Source organism: Passer montanus, unplaced genomic scaffold (genome assembly GCF_014805655.1).
Source record: "Passer montanus isolate IOZ18808 unplaced genomic scaffold, ASM1480565v1 scaffold53, whole genome shotgun sequence".
NCBI lineage: Eukaryota > Metazoa > Chordata > Aves > Passeriformes > Passeridae > Passer > Passer montanus.
In genome coordinates, this window is record NW_024370263.1 from 5,612,981 (window position 1) to 5,634,605 (window position 21,625).

A 21,625-nucleotide genomic window follows, 5' to 3' on the forward strand; every position below is an offset into this window, starting at 1 on the left:
CACACCTCTGCTCTCAGGGTGTCCCTGTCTATAGGATCTGTCTATAGGACAAGGAAGAACCTCCTGGGCACTTCTGAAAGCTCAGCTCCCATCTGGTGGGGGATGGATGCTGGGCAGCTGGCACTACAGACAGCAATTGCAACAGCACAGCACAAAGGGCTCTGCTTGCTCTAATCACACACTTCCTCTTTACTCATTTGCTTGTTTTTTCCCCTAAGGCTTCCAGGCTGCTTCCTGCTCATCCACAGCTCCGGCTCTAGCAGCAAGGTACTGATAAGCTTCACAAAAGAACCACCAAAACTTAGTTCTATATTTGATATTTTCTCAAATTAGCAACTCCAGCACATTCAGATTTATCACTTTTGTGTCAATGCATCTTGTCTGAGCAGGGCAGAGAACAGCTCACAGAAAAAGAAGTAGCAAGTATTCACTTCCACTAACATTTTCCTCTTTAATGCAAATACCCAGCACCAGATCTCAGCCTTCCCTGGCTTTTAGGGCTCTTAGCTTTCAGAAGACCTAAGAATACTCCCATGTAAATACTTTTGAAAAGTGTTTTATTTCTACACAACATTAAAACGAACCAAACACCTCCCACACAACATGGGAAGCTACAGCCACTCTTCCACGATGATTATTCAAAACACGTGGCTCCTCTCAAACCAGATCAGAAAGTGTTTGTGCCAAAGTTTCCAGTGCATGTAAACCTTTGTGAGTTTCTGCAAAAGCCAGAGGGCTGGAGGCAGAGCCCAGTTCCCCAGATCATCATCGCTGCTGTGTTAAGGCCAAGCTTTTCCTTCCCCACTCCACTCCCTGTCTCCTGCTGTCTGGTAGGAGCTGTGGGGTGGCTGTCCTGGGACAGCAGACCCTGCAGGACATCCTGGCCTTTCTTCCATGCCTTCAAGTAAATTTCAAATGCTCTGTCACTCCTTAGTCATTGCTGGCTGTCCCACATGAGAGTGACTTTTGCCAGCAGTCAGACTCCAGTGCAGGTGGCACTTGTGACTTCCCCTGGCACAGTCTGGCTGGGAAGCCACTGACCACACCACCCTGTGACAATTCAAGTGCTTCAAGTAACCCCTGACAGAAAAAGACTCACTGCAAACCAAATCATGACAGCTCTAGTGCAGTTAGTAATGGACATTTCTACCACAACCTGATTTTTAGTTTAAGTAGCCTGTCACCAGCCACAACCCCTGGGCTCATCAGGAGCTCCTTTTCCAGCCCCTGCTGTAGCTGTGTGTCACTGACACTGCACACCTAATGCTGTCATCCTTCACCAGCGTCCACATGATCCACATCTCCGTTGGGTTCAGCCTGTGCACAACCATCAGCTCTTTGTACAAGCACGGATCAAAAGGATTGAAAGGTCTCTGGATCCCAAAAGTCTTAAAGCCAGCGTGGTTCTTTGGGGTCACTGCCATCTTTGCCAGACACATTCCCACAAACACATCATCTATGGGGAAGAGCTCCGTGCCCTCTGCGGTGCTCTGGAGGCGACACACTGTCTCTCTGGACATCACATATCCCCCTCCTCCTGCATAGAGAGGATAGAAGGTGGCCCCATACATGAGCTCTGGAATGAAGTATTTGACCTTGGTGTTCCTGATGGGCCGGGCGTTGGCGATCACGTCCCCAACAAAGAGATCCTGCTCAGGGTCCAGCTCCCGCAGGAACTCAACGATGTTGTAGGTGTTGACAAACACGTCATCATCGCCCTTCAGCACGAACCTGGCGTGCCGGCACTCCTCCGTGAACCAGCGGAGGAAATGCAGCTCCTTGAGGGTCAGGTTGAAGAAGTCGTCAACAAAATCCCACTGCAGGATGTCATCGAACTCCTGGCTCTCGTAGGCCAGCAGCTGGTGCAGGGGCTGCAGCTGGACTTTGGCCTCGGAGCGCCCCAGGAGGAACACCAGCCTGACGGGCCTGCCCCCGATGGACACCTCCTTGCCCCACGTGTTCCTGATGGCCACGCGCCGGTCCACGTTGATGGGGGAAGACTTGATGGCCAGCAGGAGGAACATGTCTTTGCTACACCTGGAAGGCCTCAGCAGGACCGAGAAGTTCCTGCAGTGCTTGTAGGTTAGGAAGACTCGGTGAGGCTCCGGGAGGGCGAGGGAAGAATTGGCAAAGGTCAAGTTGGGTAAACACTTGCTGTGCTCAGCGCTGTCCAGAACCGAGGGCTGCAGTCTGTGATCCACCACATCCGCTTTCTGCTCTGCTGATGATGCTGCCAACTTCGCCTCCTTCTTCATGTAGAACACCCAGGCCAGCAGCGTGAATGAGAAGGTGTAAAGCACGAGGCTTTTAATCCTGGGGTACATGGCAGCATCCGGCGCAGGACCGGCCCCGGGCGGGCAGATGAAGACGAGCCGTGCCCTCCCACCTTACCTGGCACGGGGACGTGTCTCGGTGCTTGCCCCCGGGTCTCACCAGGACCCGGAGCTGCCGGTGAGGACGGTCCAGAGCTCCCGGCCCCGCCGGGGCGCGCAGACCGGGCTGGAGCCGCCGCTCCACGGTGACCCCGCACGGCAGAACCCCCGCCCTGCTGTGCGGAGGAGCCTCCGCTGCGATCCACCGGCAGCTCCGTTCCGTCCGTGCTTCACCGGGAGCTGCCCCTGCCCCGCCCCGGCGCTGCCGAGCCCCGCCCGCGGGCGGAGGATGCGAGGGGCTGGCACCGGCCCCGGGGCAGCGTGTCCCCGGCACGGACACCCACCCTGCACCCCCTGCCCGCTCCAGCAGAAGCTCAGCACCAGCCACAGAGCAGCAGGAGCCCCGGGGCAGCTCCCAGCTCTGGCGGTTCGGCTGAACCAGGCTCCACGCAGCGTTCCCGTGTGGTTTATTTCCACTCATGCTTCTGCTATGGACACATCACTGAGTCTTCCCCATGGCCACGTTCTCCTGGTTCTGGGTGCTGGCTGCCAAGGGCCATCGAAGCAGCTGCATCTGGAATCGAACTGTCAGCGGCACCGGCTGGAGCTCTTGACCCTCCTCCACTTCAGCAGTGTCTTTGTTTATTCCTTTTCCTGCGGTAAGAAGTACATTTGTCACTGTCTTAAGAGAGTAAATGATCCCAAAAGCAGCAGTGTGCAAGGGTGTCAGCAGTGACTGGGCCTCAGCAGGAAACTGAATATGATTTTGGATGATAAGCCCAAAAAGCATCTTTAGTTGACCTGGGTGCAGCCTTTCTTTTTGTTGTGAAACTGCTCTAGGGCAAAAGAAAGATTCAGAAATAAATTATTTCAAGGATCCTGGAAAATCAAGTGTGAGGTAAAATGAGACCTACGTGAGACTACTTCTGAAGACATCCTTCAGTGTCTGGGCAAATGGTTGGCTTGTGACAAAGCCCACTGCCTTTCCTCTTTGAGCCGTCTGGAAGTGATCCCAATTCCTCTGAGAAGACTTATTATTTGTGTGCATTTGCTGACTGAGGGATGCAAATCAGCCTCAGCTCCCGGCTGTGAGAGTGCTGGTCCCTGCCCAGCCCTGCTGGACACACTGGGAGTCATCCCCTGTCCCCCGGGGCACGGCCACTGTCACAGCTCCAAGGGCAGTCCCCAGGTGATGTGCAGGTGTCAAACACCCCCGGAAAAGCTGGTGACTCACGGGGCAGACACTGAGCTCAGCAGGGCTCGAGCAGCCCCCCACAAAAGCCACAACTTGGTGAGTCACAGCCATGGGACAGCGGGTGTAGCGAGCTGTGGGGCAGCTCATCTTTAGGCACTGTGGATTTTGCACTCACACTTTGAAATATGCTCTCAGTGGCCCCACAGTGCAGCCAAGCCAGCCCCCACCTGCACAGGCACAGGGGGACACCAAATTAAGCACAAATCTCTAACTGCTGTGGGTTTCCTGCAGTAGTAGAATTTCTGTGCACTTTTACCTTTGTTCAAGCTGAAGGGAAACCTCCTGCACACACTGACCACGCAGCAGGGAGGGGAGGAAGGAAGAAACAACCACTGCTGAGGCTGAGCTGTTTGTCAGCAACTGCCTGTTTCAGCAACAGGCTGAGTGTACATTGAAAATACACATCATCTTGTGGAGGACAGCAATTCACTGAGTTTTCTTCTTTTCAGGTCGCTAGGGGAGGCCACCAACTTGTGTGAATGCAGACACAGGCCAGGACTGCAGAGCTCTGAGAGCCCCACAAAGATTGCTGTGGGTGACAGGGCACAGGAAAGCAGCCTGGAGCTCTGTGGGTTAATTACACCCTTGAATCTGATGCCAGAGCAGAAAAACAAAGCTCCTTTGGTAGCTCTGAGCAGTGCTGGGAGGCCTGGCCCTCTCCATGCCCTCCTTGACCCACGAGCAGCTTTCCAGAGTTGCTTGGCCACCCGTTCCCTCTCCCACTTCCTGCCGCTCTTGCATTACCCCTCCAATGTGCTGGCACTGCTATTTCTGCAGTCAGAACCAAGATTGATGGAAAAATAACCTGCAAAAGGCAGGATGAGGTTTGCCTCTGGCAGATTAAGCAAGGCTGCTGCTCTGCACTGGGGAGGCAGGGGACACACCCAGCAGGGTCAGGGTGGTCTCTTGGTGGGTGACAGCAGACTTGGATCTGTTCCCAGCCCTGCCATGGGCTGGCTGGGGCACCTGGGGCTCTCTTGCATCTCATCTCCAAACCAGAGAGAACAACAATCCCCTCTGCAAAGAGCTGGGAGATGCGAGCTGGCAGTGAATGAGGAGCTCATTATGCATCCCGGGCAGCCCTTGCCCATGCCACCGCCCACATTTGGCAGCCGACACAGTGGGCAGCACTTTTCTCACCCAAAAATCTGCTTTGCCCTTCTCCCCTGGCACAGGGTGCCGTAGGTGTGAGTCTCCCAGGGCAGCTGGCAGCCCACCCTGGCTGCTTGTGCAGACACCGACTGCACAGAGTCCGGGCTGTGTCTATTCCCAGAGCCCGCAGTGAATGTCTGTATTCACAGCCCCAGGCTCAGGATGTGAGTAAGTCCCCGCTCCTGGAGCTGGCAGGGTGGCCGTGCCCTGCTCCTGTTTGCTCTCTCACACACCCCGCCCTCTGTCACCTTTGGTTTTCTGGCTGGTCTGCTCTCCTTTCTCTCCTTTGGGCTTTTTGCTCTTGTCTTTGCCTTTTTTTACCTCCTGTGGAGAGAGATGTTTCCACAGTAAGGCTGTGTTGAAACTCACTGCCCTCCTTCAGTCCTGTGCCAGCTGTCATCATCTGGGTGCTGTCACTGGGATTTCAGGGGCAGGGGACAGAGGTGAGGGGGAGCAGAAGCACAGCAGAGTGGCTGCTCAGAGAAGAGAATCCAGGAAACAGAAAGTTGGTACAGCTGGTGTGTGCTGCCATGCTGAGAGAGAGCACCAGAGGAAGCACGAGTGGCTGCTTACACATTCTGGAATGGAAAAATAAACTCATCTCTTTTCCTAGGCCCAGAAAAAGTAGCAGAATTGCTCACTAATATCAGCCTTAAATAACCACACCAGCAGCAATGGATGGTGGTCAGGCAGGGCTATTTCAGCCCCATTTTGGGGAGAGAAGGAAGGGATGGATGGATGGATGCCCAGGCCAGAGAAGGCATTTGCTGAACCCCAGCCTGCAGACCTGCCCTGGGACATGCTCCTTACCTTCTCCTCCAGAACTGGTGGTTTCTCAGGGATCAGGATCCCAAAGTCACACACAGTTGTCACCAGGTCCTTGGTGGCCAGCAGAGTCTCCAGGGTCACCCTCGTGGTGCCCAGGGTGCTCCGAATGGGAGGGTCACTGCGATATTCATATGACTTCTTCTTCTTCTTCTTTTTCTGTTTGTCCTTGGACACGGGGACAGGCCTCAGCAGAAGGTTGGGGTCTCTTTATCAGAGAGAAGCAACCCCAACCCAGCCCCTTGCCCACCATTGCATCCTGGCCAAGGTGCTGCTGCTTTCCCCCCACAGAAGGGAGGAACTTTGGGAGAGGTCTGACTCTCTGACACACCAGACTGACCCAGAAGAGGGGTCCTTGTTCTCCCATCACTGTTTCTGCAACTCAGATAGAATTTGGTGATTGTTCTCTCCTGCAACCTACCTTTGCACTGTTCTTCTTCAGCTCCTGTCCTTCCTTATTTGTGACAGCATTTTCTTCTGGATCCACAGGCCACGAGAGCACCTGCCCGGAGAGAGGAGCTGGCCCAGGTCCCTGGCATCCCAGCCTCCCTCCCAGAGGGAATTGATACCACTGGCTGGGCCTCCCAGCAGCTCTTTCCCCTTCATCCAGCTCAGCCACACCCTCACCTTCTCCTCCACAACAGAGACAGTGGTTCCAGCCTCCAGGTAGGACTTGAGCCCCACCAAGTCCTTGGCAATGTGCTCCTTCCTGTAGCTGCAGTCGATGGTGTCTGCCCAGGGCTGTCCAGGGGTGGAGAACACCCTTGCTGTGTAGGGACACAAAAAAGTTGTGAGGAGACCTCTCTTTCCCAGAAGGACCCCCCAGGACACAGCTGGTGCCAGGTCATTATCCATCAGTCCCAGGAAGAGCCCAGCTGGCACTGTGAGGGACCTCCTGATGCCACCACACCCCACAAAGAGCTGAGACATGGAACAGAAGATCTGTAATTCCTCATTACCAGAGTGGGGCTTGGGCTCCTCTGTGGCTGCAGGCTCCTGATGGCTCTTTGTTTCTCCTGTGTCCTGAGAAGAGCTGTCCTCATCCAGCGTGGCCACTGTGGGACTCTGGGGGATTTTTGTTCCCTGGAACAGAGAGATTTGTCTCCAAAATCCTATTCCCCAGCCCACCCTCATGGGAAGAAGGGACTTCAGTGCCTTCAGGAGGGGGCTGTGAGTTCCCTCCCACATGCAGAGAGCTCTGGGCTCCCCAAGAGGGATGTGGAATGTGGACAGCTGGATGCAGCCACATGGGAATTCTGTCCCCAGCACTGCTGCTCCCCACACCAGGCCCAAGAGACAAGGTCTGCCACAGTCAGCAGGAGGGGGGCTGTGAGCTCCCTCTCACATGCAGAGAGCTCTGGGCTCCCCAAGAGAGATGTGGAATGTGGACAGCTGGATGCAGCCACATGGGAATTCTGTCCCCAGCACTGCTGCTCCCCACACCAGGCCCATCACCCCATAGCCTGGAGATGCAGATCCCCTTGCTCTGTCCTGCCATGCTGCTTGTTTCCAGGAGCACAATCAAACACCAACCTCAGGACTGCCCCTGTCCTCAAGCTCCTCTGCCTCTGCAAACTCGTAGGTCACATAGTAGCTGTAGGTGATCACTGGACCCTCAGAGCCAACCTCCAGCTGCTGAAAATCTTCAGGATTAGGGAGTCCCTTCATCTCCCCAATGCTCACAACCACATGTGCTTCACTCCTGATCAGCTCTGAAAGGAAAACCATCCTGCCATGAAGCTGCAGCACTTCCCTTCCAGAGAGAGGAAGGAACAGAGCAAGCAGAAACCTCCAGGTCTCATGTCCCACCTGTGGCATCCCTCAGTGCCAGCCTGTGCAAATGCTGTGACAAACCACTGCCACGTGGCGTCACTACAAAGCCATGCAATCACCTCCTGGCTTGGCTGCTCTGCTCCTTCAACGTTTGACTCTCCAAAAAGCACATCCAGCACATAAACTCATTGAGTAGGGGCCACCAAGAGAGGTTTCCCATGCCAGGTGTCCCCAGCCTCCTGCTCCCATCCCAGTCAGGGATGTGCCACAGAGGTGGCACTGCTGTGTGCAGACAGTGCAGCCCCAGGTGAGCACTTTCCCCAGTACTGATGTTTCTCTTGCACAGCTTAGGAGGGAAACGCATGATCTGAAACCAGATGGTGTCTGGGAAGAAAAGCTGAGGCAGGCCAGGACACTGAGGCAGTGCTGGGCTGGGATGGGTTGTTCTTGGGCTTAAAACTGAAACTACCTCACTTGTAATTACACAACCACAATGCAAACCCCACCCCTGAATCACAGGGTCAGCACGGGCGGGCTCAGAGGCAGGGCTCACCTGGCTTCCTTGCCAGCCCGTGGAACTGCTGCCTCTCTTCAGGCCATATGTAGATGTCATCGAGGATGGACAGCTTGGGCAGGCTGCCCACGAGGAAGCCTCTGTAAGTGGGGATCAGAGCCAGTGGGTTCCCCTGGAGCACCAGGATGCGGAGGCTCTGCAGGGTGGACAGCTGGGAGACCAGCCCCAGCAGGTCTGTGAGGCTGTTAAAGCTCAGGTCAAGGGAGACAAGGTTTGGCCTAAGGAGAGAACCCAGGGAAGGATGTAAGGCAGCCAGCCTACGTGAAGATAGAAAGCTACAGCCCTGGAGCAAAAAAATAAACAAAATTCATATTTCCCCAGCACAAACTGGGATGAACTCAGGAATCCAATCTGGAGGCCAGTTCCAAATTCCTGAGCCGTACAGTCCATTGCCAGTCTGCCCCACAACACAAAAACATTTATTTAGCATGAATTCATGACCCCACTGCACCATTTGGTGATGCAGTCTGTGCTTCAGATGCTTACAGACTTCCAGCAGTGACATTGGGAAGGAGATGGACAAAGTAAACTGTCCAGGGAAATGGAACTGTGATGGGCAGGGTGTCAGGGCAGTTCCCCTGGTGATCTCCCCATTCCACACCTTGCTAAGGACCAAAACAACCTCTGGGCAAGAGACAGAAGACAGCAGAGACAAACTGCTCTGCACAGAGAGTAGACACAGAGCAAAGAAACAGCCCTTCTGAATTTTTCCAAAATTTTCCCTTCTGTATTTTCCCAAAAAGGGCCACCTCTGTGGCTTGAGATCAGCTGTTCACATCTGCTCATTTCCCCTTCAGGAGCCCACGTTCAGCCTGTGGCATTACCAGAAATCCACAGTGAGGTGCTTTTCCTGGGAAGGGCCACACAGCCGGTTGTGGCCCAGCCCCAAGTGCTGGAGCTCCGGGGGTGGCCGAGCACACAGGTCCTGCAGATCACCCACAGCATTGCAGCACAGCTCCAGCACCTGCCCAGGACAGAAGGAACAACAAACACCTTGGCAACAAGCTGTTCCTGGCACCCCCTTGAGCTGTTTGGCTCTCCCTGTGTTCCCACATGGGAATTCCTGTCCCATCCTGCACAAGACCCCCCTCACTCACCTTCAGGGTCCGGGGCAGGTGGGCTGAGGTTACTCTGCTGATGTGGTTGGCACTGAGGATGAGCTCCTCCAGCTGCTGGAACCGCAGCAGACCCTCATCCACCTCCTCCACCTGCAAAGAGCTGGGTTTGGCCAACTTGTCCCTGAGGCACCTCGTGGCCAGGGTGACATGGACACATCTTGATCTGTGTGACACCTGTGTGGCACGGATTAGCACAACATCCTGGGGAGGCTGTGGGGAGAAGCTCTACTCCTGGGAAGCCCCTGGGATGGCAAGGTGTCCTTTTCCCAGCACGTTTTCCCTGACAGCAGCAAGGCACAGCTTTATGGGCCCCAGCAGCTGCACTTACCCCCTTGTCGAGAATCCGCAGGGACTTGACGAGCTGGAAGACCCTGGAGCCCCGGAGGAGCTCGGGTGCCAGCACGACCACCTCCCTCAGGTGCTGGGCCTGGGGCCTGCAGTCAGAGGGCAGTGCCCAGGGGCTGCGCTGGTCTCTCAGCAGCTCCAGCAGCACCCCAGTGGTCTCCTCTCCCGGTGGCACAGCCTCCTCCAGCCCCAGGGGCTGTGCCTGGGGGCCCCTGTGGGCATTGAGGCGGGATTTGTTCTGTGGACAGGGAGAGAGGAGAGGCAATGGCAGCCCTGTGCCACGTCCCACGGCTGTGCCCCCCAGACCCCTACCCAGCTGCCGAGGCCACAGGGGAAGTCCTGCAGCCCCAGGTGCTGCAGGTAGTCCTGAAAAGCAGCCGAGACGCTGTGGGGTGCTGCCATGCAGCCCAGCCCGGCAGGGAATCCCCTGGCTCGGTGGCTCTGTCCCCGTCGCTAGGAGATGGGGCCATGGAACCAAACTCTCCAAGCAGAGGGTGGAGCAGGTCTGGAACAGCACCAAGCTTGCCCGGCTGGGAATAAATCCCTGCTTTTCTGGTTCCCACTGAGTTCTGGGGGCTGCTCCCCACCAGAGAAAGGGCAGGTGGCCTCATGCTGCACTTGCAAGGTGCAGCATCAGCATTCTTCCCTGGCTGGGGACCTGTGGCATGGAATTTGCCATTTCCCTTATCTGTGTCCTGAGTGTCACTCAGGCTTCAGGGAAGGAGCAGTCAGGGTCTCAGTCAGCTCCAAAAGCCCAGCTCTCCCCTTTACGTGGAGGGCATTGCCACACAACCATGTAAGGCCAGAAAACAAGCTCACAGCTGAAAACACCAGCTCCCACACTTGGAAAAAGTAGGTGAGCTCAAGGAACAAAAGCCACAGCTGTGTCTCAGGTCAGCACCAGGTCTCCACAGGCAGAGATTAATTTCCTTTTTCCAGCGATAGGTGTTGCAGCAATGGCCACAAATTCCATTTTAGAGGGCTGACAGAGCAGCATGTGTCAGCAGAACTTCACCAAATGAATTGCAGTTGCTCTGTGAGGTCTGATGGTTACGTGGTGGAAAGCTGAACTTCTCAGGTTGGGTTTTACAGGACGGATGCTGACCTGCTCCCTTATCAGCTCAGCAGCTTATCACAGCCCTGTAGAGACCGGAAAGGATGTGCACATCATGCACAGGCTATGAGATAATGGCATGTCCTGGAGTGGAATAACCAGGTAATGTGCTGTCCTTAGGAGAAAAGGAAGTAAAATCTTCCGAAAGTCTTTGAAAGAAAATTACCACTGGTTGAATTGTGTTTTGTAGAAAAGCGAAGCTGTAAAAATTCTTCTTCTTTTATTTGCATCACTATTTAAAATAGCTTGGCCCTATTGCCTTCAGTGCTGCACAAAGAGATACTCCTGCTCTTGTGGGAAGACCTGATCCCAGTACTCCCTGGCTGTGCCCATTTGGGACAGCTGGAAGAGGGCTGGCAGTGCCCAGTGGCATCTTTTATGTACAAGCTCCTGCACCTTCCACAGATCTTCCTGTGGGCCACTGACCAACTGCATCTCTGCAGGTTTGGTGCTTCCAAACAAGAAACCCTCCAAGATCACCCTTCTGCCAGAAAGGAGCCATCTGTACCCACCACTGCCTTTGTAGGGACATTCCTAAAGAACACTACGCACAAAGAAACATCTCTCTTTCTCTCTGTCTCCATTTTTCCACCAAATAATAATAAAACGCTCAAATAAAAGAAGTGTCTGCCAGAACTGTCCTTTCTGTTGGCCATGGTAACTCATCTCTTCCTTGGCATTACTTAGCACCTATTCTGTTTTGGTGTGTGTGAGAATTTCCTGCATTTGATTACCAGAAGCAGAAAACAGCCTCAGGGGAGACAGGGGTGGGGAGGGGGGATCCTGAGCATCCCTTGGGAACAGGGTCTTACAGGCATCCAGCAAAGGAATTTATACATGGAACTGGAGGCCTGAACTATCTTGCCCACGAGCCTTTCTCACTCCCTGCATTGGGTCACTCTTACACTGACTCTGCAGGAGAAGCAATGGCTTTGGGCAGCAATAATGTGCTTCCAACCACCTTCATAAATAAAACAAGGGTTTATGTTCTAAATCCCACACTTTGGAGAGCCCAAGGATTTAGATGGGATGGCCAAGGCAAGCTCCGAGTCACAGAGATGACACAGGACACCCTCTATGTCAGTTTGAAACTGAGCACGTAGATCACAATCAGTGAAGACACATTTGAATCAACTTTCGATGTAATCTTTCAAAAAAGAAAAAAACCCAAATTATCACTGGCAAAAAAAAAAAAGAAAAAAAAAAGAAAAAAAAATCCTGTGGGGGAGCCACTGACGCAGGACTCCACAGCACTTAAATGCAGCCTGGCTGGCCCCCTCCACAGCACTCCAGGCAGGCAGAAGCTCCAGAACCAGCTCCAAGCCAAGCCACTGCTGTCCCATCCCACCATGGAAGGCAGAGCAGGTGGGTGTGACTTACCCTTGCTTCAGGCTGTAAGGTTGCTCTGGTTGATGTTCACCTCTAGCTCAGCCACTTCATGCCTATATGCTTTAAAAATGCATCATGTTGCACAAAGCTATTAAGATTTGCAAAAAGCTATGCAGAAGACTGAGACTAATCATTGTATTCTCTCTTTCCTTTTGGTTTCCTCTCTTCATCTGAATGCAGAGATCAACAGGTTTGCAATCTTCCTCTTCTGTTTACTGGTTCCTTTGGGCTCCATGGCACCGACAGAGACATCAGAAAGCAGAGTGACTACAGGACAGAGGCAGAATCGTTTCACTACAGAGATACCAACCTTTGCATCAGTAATACAGCAGAAAGCTCATGAGTTGTTTGAATTCTATGTAAGTGCACCATTTTCCATGTGCTGTGCCTATGTCTGTGGAGAAATCTCTTGAATTATTATAAAACACTAGAAAGACCACCAGAAAATAAGTATTTGGGTTAAAACCTAAAGTAGGCTCCCTGTATTTCATGCAAGAAGGAAAGTGTTCATTGTGATATTTCAGGGCAGTTGGAGCAAGGGCAGCTGCAGAGAGCTTGGATGACTTTGCCTCAGGTCATTGCCTGCTTCTGAGGGATCTTCCTGTTCCTTCTCAGTCTCCTGAGTCCTGTTTGGGCATCTTCTTGCAGGAATTTAGTGAGATCACTGGAAACTGATTTAGTCAGGTCACTGGTGAGAATTGCTTTGCCCTTCAGTCTGACCCTAGTGCTTGGGCACTTCTGCTAAAAATCCTGCTCACCTATCCTTTCCTTAGAAAGGAAAATAGTTCACTGAACCCAGGTGCCAATGCCTCAGACAAAGTTCAGTTCCTGGGACTGTGCTCCCAAGAGTATGTTGACAAAAATCAACATTGACATTTCCTCTGAGAACCAAGGCAAACAAGGCATGGGGATCTGCAAACTCTGTGCAATGCCTGCTTGATCAGAGGGATGGAGGTGTTAATACAAGATTGAAACACAAATGAGAAAGGGAAACCAAAGGACCAACAATTTAACAATTTCTCTCCTCTTCCTTCCCCACAGAACAACTGCATCTCTGCAACATTCCACCCTAAGCCCCAGACAGTTCTGTCCACGGCCAGAGAAAAGGCAGAGAGAATACCCACGTGTCCAGCTTTCCAGGCAAACTGCTGTGCTTTGCACCACATCCTCAACATTCTGAAAACCCTGGCAGGTGACATAGAAACCTTCTGCAGCAAGAGCTCCACAGGCGTGGTCCAGGCCAACCTCAACCAGCTGAACACCACGGTGCGCCAAGGCTCTGCCTTCTACACCTGCAGCAGCCAGGAGCTGCCCCAGCTGCAGCCCCAGGGCCACGCAGACACCAAAACCTACATCTGGTGGGTTTTAAAGAAGTATGAGGACATCATGCAACTCTCAGGAAAGCTGTACTCTGAAGTTTGATGTGCTAGGATGAAAAAGCAACTTGAGGATAGGTCTCTGTAAATGAGACCTACCAGGGGTTGTGGGATCAGTTTGATGCCAGGATGAACATTGATAATGTACTTGCTATTCTCTAGAACTATATAATCCAGTTTAATTTAATATTTAAAGGATGAATGTGTTATTGAATGTATTTATTATAAAACTATTTATATTGTCTTATTTGCAACAGCATATAATAAGGATGGACTAAAGTGAGTCAAGGTAATTTAATTAACCAGCCCTGACACATATAAGCAATCAGGAAAGTGTAATTTCAGTAATTTTAATGTTATTTATATTTTTACCTTGCGGTTGTTTTTCAAAAGAAAAATTGATTGTCAGCAGGCTGATTTTGTACTTCTCTACTAGTAAATTTTATTTATGAATTTGTATAACATCTATTTTTATAAATCTATTTAAGCGGTTAGTTTATATATTTATTTATTCATATTTTAAGCTCTTATATTTTAATACTGAAAGGGATCTATTTGCTACTTTGTAGATGAATGGTTTTACTCATTTCCTGTTACCACCTTTGGATAGAAACTGGAACTTAATTAAAACATTAAATAACACAAATATTGCTGGATTCTCTTTTTACTAATTCTTTTTTACAATATACTTTGCACTGGCCCTGTTCTGCTCAGACTTCTCCGGGAAAAGTGGGTTTGATATCAGCTGAGTTACACTGCCAGCCCCACAAGAGTCTGAGGGGGGATCCTAGAAAAGCACTCAAGCTTCCCAAAAAGAACTGAGGGACCAAGCTCCTTGCTGGAGCCAGGGGAAGAATTGCTCCCAAACAGGCCCCATTTCAGACACAACTGGAGATGTCACATAGTGGTGACACAAAGAAGGTAAAACCCCAACCTCCTCTCCTTCATTTTTAGTAGAAAAAAGTGGTTGGAAAAAAAAAATCACTTTCTGGGGTTGTGCTTATCCCCAAGGCTGAAGCAACACCTGCCTGACCTTTTCAGGTGGGGTCAGCAAACCTCTCAGAGGAGGAAAACATTCACACCCTGAGGGCTCAAACATCACCACTGTGAAGGACTGACACAAACCACTTAAGCCTTGCTGAACCAGAGGATTATACAGGGCTGCTCCCTGTGGTTTCCCCTCCCATGCATGGCTTTTGTTTCACCTTCTACAGATATAAATAGCTCAGCAAAAGGGTTTTCCTTAGAAAGGGAAATGCTTCCTCAGCAGTGCTAACAAGATGCCAGAGTGAGTCAGGTCAGTCCAAACGTCATGGGCAGAGCTACCTGAGAGAGAAGAGCTGTTCTGCCCCAGGGGGGAACACTCAGACAATCACTGCAGAGAGGAAAAGGCACCAGCCCCAGGCAGAACAGTGAGAGAGCACCTGCAGCCCTGTGGCCTTCCCTGGTCCTTTATCCTCAGATAAATCCTCCCCTGGAGGGCTGCAAGCTGGGGAAACACCTGGGCCACAGGGAGCATCTCTGCTCTCATCATTTGGTCACCAACAAAGACCTCCTGATGTGCAGTTCCCTTTTATCCTGGTTGAAAACAAAGTTTTGAGGCCTATGAGGAATGAAGGGTTGGGATGGAGGAGCCACAGATGGGCTCTGTAAGGAGTGTCAGAAGGGCCCAGGGATGTGATGAGTCTCTTCTTTCCTGGGTTTGTTTCCATTTGGTGGTGGAAAGGCACTGGGGGTGTGACACACACACCTTGTTCTGAAGCTGGAGCATGTTAAACATCTCTCTGGATGACAACAGGGGCTCTTCTGGGTCTGCACACAGGGGACTTCCCCAGCACCCAAATAACCACTCCTCATCTGCCCACCTCCTGGAGAAAGTGCAGAGATGAGCTCCTGAGGGAAAATATAGGTTAAAATAAATAAATAAAAATCTACTGAGCATTCTATTTAATTCTTTTAGAAAAAAAGAGAGCCCTGGGCTCTGAAATCACTTATAGCAGTGATTTCATTTGGCATCGTTTCCAGAGAGCAAGTGTAGGTCCACTTTTGGCAGTGTTCAAGGATTAGCAGAGCCAGCCACAAAAAGAAACCACTTCAAAACTCTTTTGGCACTTCAGCTGAAGTTACAGCAGCCTCCCTGAAATCACCACTAAATCAGTAATACAGAAACAGTGCTCTGCAGCCACAGCTTCCTCCCAGAGAGCTTTGATAGCATCACTGCAATAACTCTGGCATTTGTAGTGCTTGGTCAAGAGAGAAGGAAAGCTGAAGAGTTGTTTTATCACTGCTCTTCACTCCCACCAAAATGCTTTATGTGAGATCAAGCTTGTGATTTCTGAAAAATGAAATGCAAGGTTTTTGAACCCTGCTGTACCTCCTGGAACTACAGACCTGACTCATCAGAAGTTCTCATCAGAAAAACCAAATCAAAAGAACCAATCACAAGGATAACATCAACCAGCACAAACTTTTGTGCGGTGATTTTAAAATAAAATCCTTCTTCTCACTCTTCTATTACCTTTCACTTCAACTAGAGCCTCACTGCTGCTTCCACTAGGCAAGAAAATCCAAAATGCCAGGGAGGTGGCAACTGAAGCACAGAGAGCTGGAGTATCCTACCAGGGAAAAACAAAAACCAGTCATTAAAGGCAGATTTATTAATTTCATTTTTAAAATGAACTTAAGTAGCTCAGTGCCCAACACCAACCCCAAAAGGAGACCAAACTTCAGCAGCTCCATGGAGAATACAGAGCCCTGCTCTGGGAATGCCAAACACACAGATCCAAAGGTAACTCCAGCAGTGTTCACAGGGCAATGAGCTCTTGTCACCTTTCAGAGCTGCAAAAAGAACGCCAGGTGCTGACCCTGGTCTAGGAATAACTCTACTCACCATTTCCTCACCTCCAGTCAGAAAACAAAGGCATTACAACCAGTTTCTTCCAAAAAATATCCTTTATTGTTTTGGTTGTAAATATAAAAAAATGCATTGCACAATTTAACAGACCTACTGAAAAGTGCTACATATCAACAGCACAACAGAAGTTGTCATGCAACAGAACAGGAAACCTAAGCAAAGCAAGAGCACAACCTGAAGTCCTCATACCTTCAAGTTTTTTTTTTTTCCTTTTTTCTTAACAAGAAGGAATTCCATTCACTTAAAACACATTTAAATACAAGGTTAGAAGAAGAAAACAATCTATTTATTCACTGTATTGTTAAAAGGCTTGCTCATAACATTGATATCTTTTGTCTGAAAACCTTATTCATGTTGGAAAAGTTCAGATATAAAAAGTTCAGACAGTGGCTAGAAATTAATTCCATTCTATACCAAAGGTGTGTTTCATTGTAACTGAAGTTACTGTAACTGTAACTGAAGAACTCAAGTTTTACAGATAAAGCTACAGTTTGGTTCTACCACTTCTGCTCTACACAGTATATGAGCAGAAAATCCAACCAAGAATGAAACCAAAGAAAACCAGAGCTTTAACTGATGTTGTGGGAAAAATATTGGGGTCCTGTGAAAAAAAACAAAGCCAAAACCAAAACCAAACCAAATAATCTCCTCTGCAACTCAAGTGTATAAATTGAGGAGCAATAGAAAAACTCTTGATGTCTCACCTAATTAAAAAAACTCCCAGAACTTATCAACAATTGTCCATAGCCCTCCAAGACTGGTGTGACTGAATCCCTAAAGAACCTGAACTGGATGTCATCAGCCTTTTGTTTTTTGGTGGTTTTCCATGCAACAAAGGTGGGAAGGAACCAAAAAAATAGAAAGAAAAAGAAGAAAACAGTGAAAAAGCCATTCAATTTTCAGCAGTACCTTCTAGCTGGCAACATCAAAGCAAGAATTATCCACTCCAGAAACTGAGAAAGTGAAACAGCCTTCAAGTAAGCATTATCTTACTGAACATTTCTGCAGCAAGCTTCCCTCTCCTGTTCTCAAACTCCTTTTTAGGTGTTTTGGGCTTTAAAAGCAAACAAAACTAAATTTACCTGTCCCTGTCCTTTCTACCACATGTGAACACAAACACACACACACAAAGGAATGTAAAAAATCCTGAAGATACAAAGGGATGCAGTTTTTCAATACATCTGATAGCCCTTTGTCTTTTCAAGCCATTTCAGGTGCAGAGGTTGAAGCCCTTGCCTGTTTCTGGGTTTGGCAGGGATCATGTCCATGTGTGCACACGTGTTCCTGCACATGGCAGTGGAGAGGGTGGATTCAGCAGGGAAGATGCAATTTTTTCCAAACATAGAAACAGTTACTCACAACCTCAGTCTGAAAGAGTCACAGCAATGCCACACAGATAAAACCCTCTAAAAAGCCAGGGAAGCCCCACTTTCTCCATTCTCTGAATTTTCCACACAGCATCATTTTAGGGGGAACAAGGGATGACTTACGATTAATCAAATGCACTCACGACACCAAGACCTAAGGCACAGATGGAAACATTCTGGTAGCCCCCCCTTTCAAGGAATCCTTCCCTAGAGGTCTAGAAAAGCATGGAAGAACATTCCAGTCAGGTCAAATAGTATTAACCAAGAATCCTTTGGTTTTGTGCAGAGATCAGACTGTCATGGTGAAGTGTGCACTTGTCTCTGATCCTCCTCCTCAAAAATTCCTTCAGTTCTAGTTTGCTCTTGGACCTTCACCTTACTCCTCCTGCTAAAAGGAGGTAAATAACTACAACACAAGCTAATAACTACACCAGATAATGCCCCAGCTCTCCAGAATTTGTTTTTGGGGTGGGGCCATCTACAATATACCAATTAATATAATCTGAGGTCAGAAGGAACCAGTAGACAAACCCATTTTGACTTTGTGCATATCACAGGCCATAAATAAGTTATTTAGCCACTCCTTTACTGAGTGAAACGTGTTGGATTTGACAGAATATAATTTATATTCAGTTATATGGGGGTTCTCCAGAAGTTTAGCACCAGACAGATGTGTAGCACCTGCAGTTCTGTGCAGACTATAGGCACTGTGTGTTTGGCTTGCTTACTTTGGTGACACTGAGGAAATCAGAGTGCTTAAATTACAAAACTTTGAAAAAAATAAAGTATTTAAATTCCTCCATGGGTAAGAAAGAAAGACTAAGCTGTTAAAACATAAATCAAAGTAGAAAACTATACAGGAACTAATACATACGTGGTCCATCTCTTTCCATACCAATCTTTAGTGGTTCTACTGTTCAGGTGTGAGACATAAACCAGCTTTTATCCTCCTGTGTTTCCAAATGAAGTGAAAGCACTGTCCTCACAAGGCTGACTGATAAAAGAATTCTGATCTGCAATAACAGGGTGACAAGAACATATTGAATCACTGCTTCAAAGAGCAGCCACATCATTTCTGGTAATTGCACTAGTGGAAAGTATCTTTTCACTTTTCCTTTCCTCCCTCCTACACTCTTGCCTAAGTAAGCAATACTTCAATTTTTTCTCTTTAAGATTTGCAGTTTTTTAATAGTGCTTTGAGCTTGTTTCTGGACCACAATTTGTTAAACAATCTCTTTTCCTCCAATTGTAACCAGCTCATGGTGCAATCTGATGGATGAGTTTTCCATCCACATCAAAACTGTGAATGGACAAAACTTTTGGCAGTTCAGGTGAATTACCCCTCCCTGTTCCTTCAAGGTTGCTTTAGTTTCCAATCCATTCAGTGACATATGGGATGTTAGGGTCTCAGTTCTCAGATCCCCCTGGGCTCTGAAGGATGATTGTACTGCACTGTGATTGCTGGGACAAAACTCCCACGTCATCGATACCAGAAATGGTAAAAATCACACACCATCACTGCTGACAAGCAGGAGAGGCACTACAGGATCTGCTCATCTGAAAAGCTCAGCAAAAACACCAGCTCTTGGACAATGGGCCTGCTGCTTTCTTGCTAGAAACCCACACATGTTTTCGACACACAAACAGTGATGTCCTTTCCAAGGACATAAGGGACATTCCCAGCTCATGACAGTGTAAAATTATTTTACTGGAGTCAAATTCACAAGTAGTGATAGAAACAGGAGGATTGAAAGCAGTGATTAAAAAAATTATTTACTTATTTAACACTTCTTACCCAGATGTATCCAAAAGAATATTGTTTAATTGATTACAACATTATGAAAGATCTGGGAATGGATCCCTCCAGAAAATCTACTCACTATTTAATTACTATGACAACCTTTACACACCATTCCTTGGCTGAGACTTAAAATGTTGTTGCTTCTGTCACAGGGACACAGTTTTTCACATGCGCCACAAACTTCAAATTATATGTCAAATCTACTGTAAAGAAAAAGGAAGAAAAGCATGTCCCCCTCTGCCTGCACAGAGGAAGCTGTGTTGGTACAAAATGTGCCATTCTGCCTTCCCCCTCAGTCCTTCCATGCAGGGAGAGGCTCACCTTTTGTGCCTTGTCCTTCCTACAGTGCTGCTCTCACAAAAGGAACTCTGCAAGGAAAGCCATTAGCTGCAAGAACTCAGAACAAAGGGAAAACAAGAACACTCCACCTGTGCTCACCCTACTCCCCAGGCCCATTTCCTTCCAAACTTTGGCCCACCAAGTGGAGGAGATTGGGGACAATGCTGAGAAAAGCTCCTTTCCCCAAGGAGAACCTACTGAGCCCATTTCAGAGTGTGCAACCCCCAAGTGCTCCATTATTCCTCATTCTCCCACGGTGAGAGGCTGCACAGCACCTCCAGGCTGCCCTTGGAACTGGAAGAAAACTGCTCAAGGGAAGTGTTCCCACCGCTTGCACAGCTCTGAACAATCAGGATCAAGTTGTGAGTGGAATTACAAGGGCCATGGGATGATCCAGACTATGAACAATCAGCTGGAATGAACATCCCAGTGCTGTCCCAGGATGGACAATCACTGCTGGAACAGGACTCAGTTGACCTGCAGCAGAGCACAGTACATGCTGAGATTGTCACAGAAAAATGTTATGCAGTATTTTGAGTTTTGAACTTATTTTTACATGTTCTACAATTCATGTTGAACAGAACCTTCAGATATACATACAGACCAGGCCTAGCAAAGTCCTTCAGGTTCTTCAGACAGAAGGCAAAAAGAAGAAGCAAAAAAAGACAAGCAAAGAAACTGACCGCAAGTTTGTGTGGTTTGATATAGCTTCTGAGATAATAAAAAAGCCAATTTTTTAACATTACAAACTCAATTCTTGTCTCTGAAGTGCTACTACATTTACCTATGGATGTGTTTCATATGTGCACATTTGTGAGGATGGCAGCTGAACTGTGCAGTGTGCAAGAAAATAGTTCATTGATTGAACTGATATAAAATTCATGTATTTATCCTAATTGCAGAATTTATACCATCTAAAACTGCTTTCTTGCACTTACTGCACAGCCTGCTACTCCCTTGCAATGGCTATATAAAAAAATAAAAATCAGCTACTTTATTTACTAGAAAATAAAGCACGTCTTGAAACCGATAAAATGCAATGATACACTCATTAAAATAAAAATACACAAAACACAGCCTGAGATTTTAATTCTAGTATTTTTGCCATGAGTTGACATCACTGACAGATTTTTCTTCTCCTTTGGTTTTTCATATGATCCTGTTTAACAATTTTCACTATTCAAGTAAAACACATGGAACCGAATACCAGAGAACAAAATAAAAAGCACATTTTTGCTTCATGAAATCAGAAGTATTTTTTCCCCTTGAAGAGCACATTCCTTGGTGTACAGGATTTACACTTCAGAGAACTGAGGGCGTTCCATTAGTTGCATTAGGATGCATTGATGGAGATCTATTGCTGCCTGCAGGGCTCAAACCTGCTGAGTTTACCTGAGCTTGGTGTTTTTTCTCATGTGACAGAGCACAGCACAGCACTGGAGAGGAACCCAAACGTTCTGACAACACTGCATCACCTGCAGGGTGCCAGGTGCCCCGAACAGTGTCTCGGGTGATGGAGAGAATCCTTTCTAAAGTGCACTGACTGGAGGAGCCTGGGCAGGCAGGGCCTGGCAGGCTCTCCACCCCTGGGACAAGCACCTCAGTGTCTTTGGTTGTTAGGTCTCCCCAGCTCTCTTGTTGACCTTCGTCACAGCCTCCCGCGCCTGCTCCGGCAGCCGCAACGGGTCCGACAGGATCGAGGTGCTCCTGCTCAGCTGCCGCAGGGTGTTCAGCACCACTACAAAAAAAAAGGCAGGAAAGCATCAGGAAAACCTATTAATCTGACTGATCTTTCTTCTGCAAAATAGAGCACCCCTTGACAGCTATAAATGTAAATTAAATACTTGCTGAAAGGCAAGAGGGAAAGAATCAAGCAGATGCCCAAACAGAAGGTCACTCCAAAGCGAAATA

General features: G+C 48.9%; 4 protein-coding genes and 1 long non-coding RNA gene across 8 annotated transcripts in view; 1 reads left to right on the forward strand and 4 right to left on the reverse strand.

Moving 5' to 3' along the window:
- Window positions 1-542: 542 nt before the first annotated feature.
- On the reverse strand, window positions 543-2,881 carry B3GNT4 (UDP-GlcNAc:betaGal beta-1,3-N-acetylglucosaminyltransferase 4). 2 transcript variants are annotated; one of them, XM_039724859.1, is made up of 2 exons: window positions 2,392-2,881; window positions 543-2,249 (listed from the first exon to the last, which is right to left on the reverse strand). In XM_039724859.1, exons 1-2 carry the CDS (start codon window positions 2,851-2,853, stop codon window positions 1,206-1,208), a joined length of 1,506 nt encoding a protein of 501 aa, XP_039580793.1. In that variant the 5' UTR covers window positions 2,854-2,881; the 3' UTR covers window positions 543-1,205. The 2 variants fall into 2 exon arrangements, with proteins under 2 accessions (XP_039580793.1, XP_039580794.1); XM_039724860.1 differs by having other exon boundaries at window positions 543-2,534.
- Window positions 2,839-11,109, reverse strand: LRRC43 (leucine rich repeat containing 43). 2 transcript variants are annotated; one of them, XM_039724858.1, is made up of 12 exons: window positions 9,727-11,109; window positions 9,398-9,652; window positions 9,049-9,159; window positions 8,776-8,915; window positions 7,931-8,169; window positions 7,138-7,316; window positions 6,564-6,687; window positions 6,232-6,371; window positions 6,026-6,106; window positions 5,590-5,772; window positions 5,028-5,103; window positions 2,839-3,026 (listed from the first exon to the last, which is right to left on the reverse strand). In XM_039724858.1, the coding sequence occupies exons 1-12, from the start codon at window positions 9,814-9,816 to the stop codon at window positions 2,872-2,874; spliced, it is 1,773 nt and encodes a 590-aa protein (XP_039580792.1). In that variant the 5' UTR covers window positions 9,817-11,109; the 3' UTR covers window positions 2,839-2,871. The 2 variants fall into 2 exon arrangements, with proteins under 2 accessions (XP_039580792.1, XP_039580790.1); XM_039724856.1 differs by having other exon boundaries at window positions 6,232-6,687.
- Window positions 11,110-12,027: 918 nt separating this feature from the next.
- Window positions 12,028-13,531, forward strand: LOC120509765. Its single transcript, XM_039724861.1, has 2 exons — window positions 12,028-12,276; window positions 12,959-13,531. The coding sequence occupies exons 1-2, from the start codon at window positions 12,028-12,030 to the stop codon at window positions 13,337-13,339; spliced, it is 630 nt and encodes a 209-aa protein (XP_039580795.1). The 3' UTR covers window positions 13,340-13,531.
- On the reverse strand, window positions 12,050-15,994 carry LOC120509766. Its single transcript, XR_005629333.1, has 3 exons — window positions 15,812-15,994; window positions 15,044-15,186; window positions 12,050-12,184 (listed from the first exon to the last, which is right to left on the reverse strand). It is a non-coding gene; the product is annotated as an uncharacterized LOC120509766 (long non-coding RNA).
- Window positions 15,995-16,226: 232 nt separating this feature from the next.
- LOC120509703 (MLX interacting protein) overlaps window positions 16,227-21,625 on the reverse strand; it is a 44,485-nt gene continuing 39,086 nt past the window's right edge. For both annotated transcript variants that reach the window (XM_039724693.1, XM_039724692.1), the window contains exon 17: window positions 16,227-21,452. In XM_039724693.1, coding sequence (XP_039580627.1) covers window positions 21,331-21,452 — 122 coding nt within the window. In that variant the 3' untranslated portion in view covers window positions 16,227-21,330. The remainder of the gene's footprint in view (window positions 21,453-21,625) is intronic.